The sequence below is a fragment of the Ornithodoros turicata genome, chromosome 1 (assembly GCF_037126465.1).
Source record: "Ornithodoros turicata isolate Travis chromosome 1, ASM3712646v1, whole genome shotgun sequence".
Taxonomy (NCBI): Eukaryota; Metazoa; Arthropoda; class Arachnida; order Ixodida; family Argasidae; genus Ornithodoros; species Ornithodoros turicata.
Window position 1 is genome coordinate 219,220,956 of NC_088201.1, and position 3,221 is coordinate 219,224,176.

Sequence of the window (3,221 nt, forward strand, 5' to 3'; positions counted from 1 at the left end):
AGTCTAATATAGATTCGTCGATGAGTTCATCGCATGGGACACATATGTCCCTGTGTGCCGGGAGGGAAAACTCGCATGTAGAACTGGCACGAGGTGTATATTCTCTCCGCTCGTAACGATTACGCGGACAGAAGCTCCCAATGTTTCCGTTCATATTGTATTTCAACGTGTTTATCGCAGTTTGCTGGGGGTTTATAAATGTCATCTCTCTTTCTTCACAGCAGGATGCCCGTGAAACGACGGAAGTTCCTGGTTTCCGATGAAGAAATTTGCCAGGTTTTATTTGCGGACGACAGTGATGATGAGACAGGTCTCCAGCTAGACGACGAAGATATTGGGTTTTTAGAAACTGATATTGATAATGGCATCGAAGAAATTGATATCGAGCATCCAGAAAAGAGCACTGCATCATACCCGCCTAAAAAACGAAGCAGGCCGACGGAATCTCATGAGTCTTCACACGGCCCGGTCGAGACAATGGGCGGGAGAGGTGCTAAGACACTCAACTGGAAAAGATTCCACAAGGCACGAAGATTCCCAAGTGAGCATAGCGTCCAGTACGGAGAGGTCCTCTGCATTCCACAGTCGCAAGCGAGTGATGTTACACCCTTGCAAGTCTTTTCTGCAGTGATGAATTTCGACAAGCTGTTGTCAGACGTTTTAGTAAAGGAAACCATTCGGTACTGTGAACAGAAGGGGAGCCTTTTCACAACTTCGGATGATGAGATGAGGGCCTTTCTGGGAATGAACCTAATTATGAGTTACCACGTTCTGCCGGCACTGAGGAACTACTGGTCGACTCTGCCTGATCTGGGTGTTCCATACGTTTCCAATGTTATGCCACTTCACCGCTTTGAGCAAATCAGGGGTGCCCTCCACTTTGCAAACAACGAGTGTCAGCCCGACAGACGCGACCCAAGGTTCGACAGGGCTTACAAAGTGCGACCTCTGATCACTCACTGTAACGAAGCGTTTCAAGCGGCACTAGCCCCTACAAAGCGGCAGTCTATAGACGAGCACATGATCAAATTCAAGGGGCACAACATCATGAAACAATATATAAAAAATAAGCCTATCCGCTGGGGGTTCAAGATGTGGTGCCGCTGTGACTCTGAAACCGGATACCTCTTTCAGTGCGACATGTACACGGGGAAGAAGCCGGAAGGCATGGAGATGGGACTTGGTGAATCTGTCGTTGTCGAGCTCACTAGTACCCTCGAAGGCCTCGGATGCGAATTCTTTTTCGACAATTTCTTCCATTCTCCAGCCCTCCAGCTTCAACTTTCTGAGAGAGACATAAAGGCATGTGGTACTGTACGTGCCAATCGAAAGGGTATGCCGAAAGCATTTCCCAGTGACAAAGACATGAAACGAGGGGACATCGCATCTTTCTCCGCTGATGGCATTTGTTGCGTCAAATGGATGGACAACCGTGCAGTTCTAATGCTTTCGAACTTCATTTCTCCTGTGGAGACCGTCACGGTGCAGCGGCGATGCGCAGGTACAAAGGAAAAAAAGGTAGACGTTCGTTGTCCCCTGGTCGTGAGCGAATACAATAAGGGAATGGGTGAAGTTGACCTCATGGATCAAAAGAAAGTGACGTATGAAGTGGACAGACGATCAAGAATAAAGTACTACCTAAGGGTGTTTTTTGACCTCCTTGACATTGGCGTCAACAACGGTTACATTGTCTACTGCAAGATTCAAAGCGAGAATCCTAGCCTTTCCCCGCTTACCTCGCTAGAGTTCAGACAAGCTGTGGCGCGCTCTCTCATTGGGAACTTTTCCGGACGTCATCGTAGTACAGCGAGCATTGTGCAGACCCAAAAGCGCAGTCAGGTACTCACAAGGCCAGCACCAACGTGCCACCAAATGGCCAAGGCATCCGCACGAAAGCGTTGTGTAAACTGTGCGAAATCAAGGGTGGAAAATCGCACGATGAACTGCTGCACAACCTGCGACGTCCGCCTGTGTTTTACTACGACGAGGAACTGCTTTATCGAGTTTCATAACGGAGGAAAGCACTAGCGGCAACTATAGGATGTTTTACCGTTCACGTACATAGGGACACATATGTCCCAGCAAATAACTTTTTAGGAATAAAAAGATTAATTTTGTTTGATGTAGTTTTGTCATCTAGAAGCCTCAAATGAACAGGAAAACACGTTATAACTATTTTTCCTTCGCCCATTTTCTTGTGTACCTGAGAGGGTTAAAGAATTGTTTTTTGCTAGGCTGCTTACTGATGTGATCGTTTCAACGTATCCATGGCTTCAGTATAAAGTTCTAACAAGATTAGCTGCTTAGACAGTGCAGCTTTATTAGATCCGTGCGGTCGGATACGTTCAAGCCCGGTCAGAAAAAGTGCGCTATAAAAATACAATAAAGGCTCTAGGAACAACGAATAAATGTTTTTACTTCCCTAATCATATTACCAGCTTTATTATATTGTTATTTCAGTGATGTAAATTTTGATTCATAACACCAGCTTTATTATATTGTGATTTCAGTAATATAAACTTCGCTAATCATAACACCAGCTGTATTATATTTGGGATTTCAGTTATGCATCGAAGTACCGACGATACAGTACCGAGTATCTGTATCGAAAGTCAATTTCGGTTCTGTATCTTGTACCGGTATCGGAAATACAATTTTTTAGGGTATTGAGTATCGGCATCGAAGATACTTTTTTGAAGTATCTTGCCCAGCCCTGTGCATGGGTAATACACATGATTTTCTTTAAAAATGTGGGTTTTCACACATTAACGGGATGCTGAGTGACTGACAATGTAGATCACAATATTGTGGGGGCACGATATTGTGGGGGCACTTGGCCTGTGTCCCTGATTCGTTAATGAACGTCAGAAGGGCTGTCGTAGCCTTTGGTCCCAGGTTTACAAGCGACTAATAGGAAATACCATCAGCTCCAGGGGAGGACTTTGTTCTATAGCGGAGGAGTGCAGTACGTAATTCCGCAATACTGAAGGCACAGTTCAGCTCGTTATCAGCGGCCAAATCATCCATATCAATTGAAATCTCAAGAGAGCGCTCCGACATCTTGTGCAGCTCGGTCGAAGTTGCTACCCAAGCAGCAAAATGTACCGAAAGTAGAGTGCAATAGGGGTGGACGGGTAGGTGGAAGGCCTTGAACAGACTGATGAAACTAAAGAACATTGATAAGACACATACCGTCTACCCCTATTGCACTCGACTTTCAG

The 3,221-nt window shown here is 45.6% G+C and overlaps 1 protein-coding gene across 1 annotated transcript; it reads left to right on the top strand.

The window, feature by feature from the left end:
* The first annotated feature begins 225 nt into the window (after window positions 1-225).
* On the top strand, window positions 226-2,028 carry LOC135394751 (piggyBac transposable element-derived protein 4-like). The gene has a single exon (XM_064625681.1). The coding sequence runs from the start codon at window positions 226-228 to the stop codon at window positions 2,026-2,028; it is 1,803 nt and encodes a 600-aa protein (XP_064481751.1).
* Window positions 2,029-3,221: the final 1,193 nt, after the last annotated feature.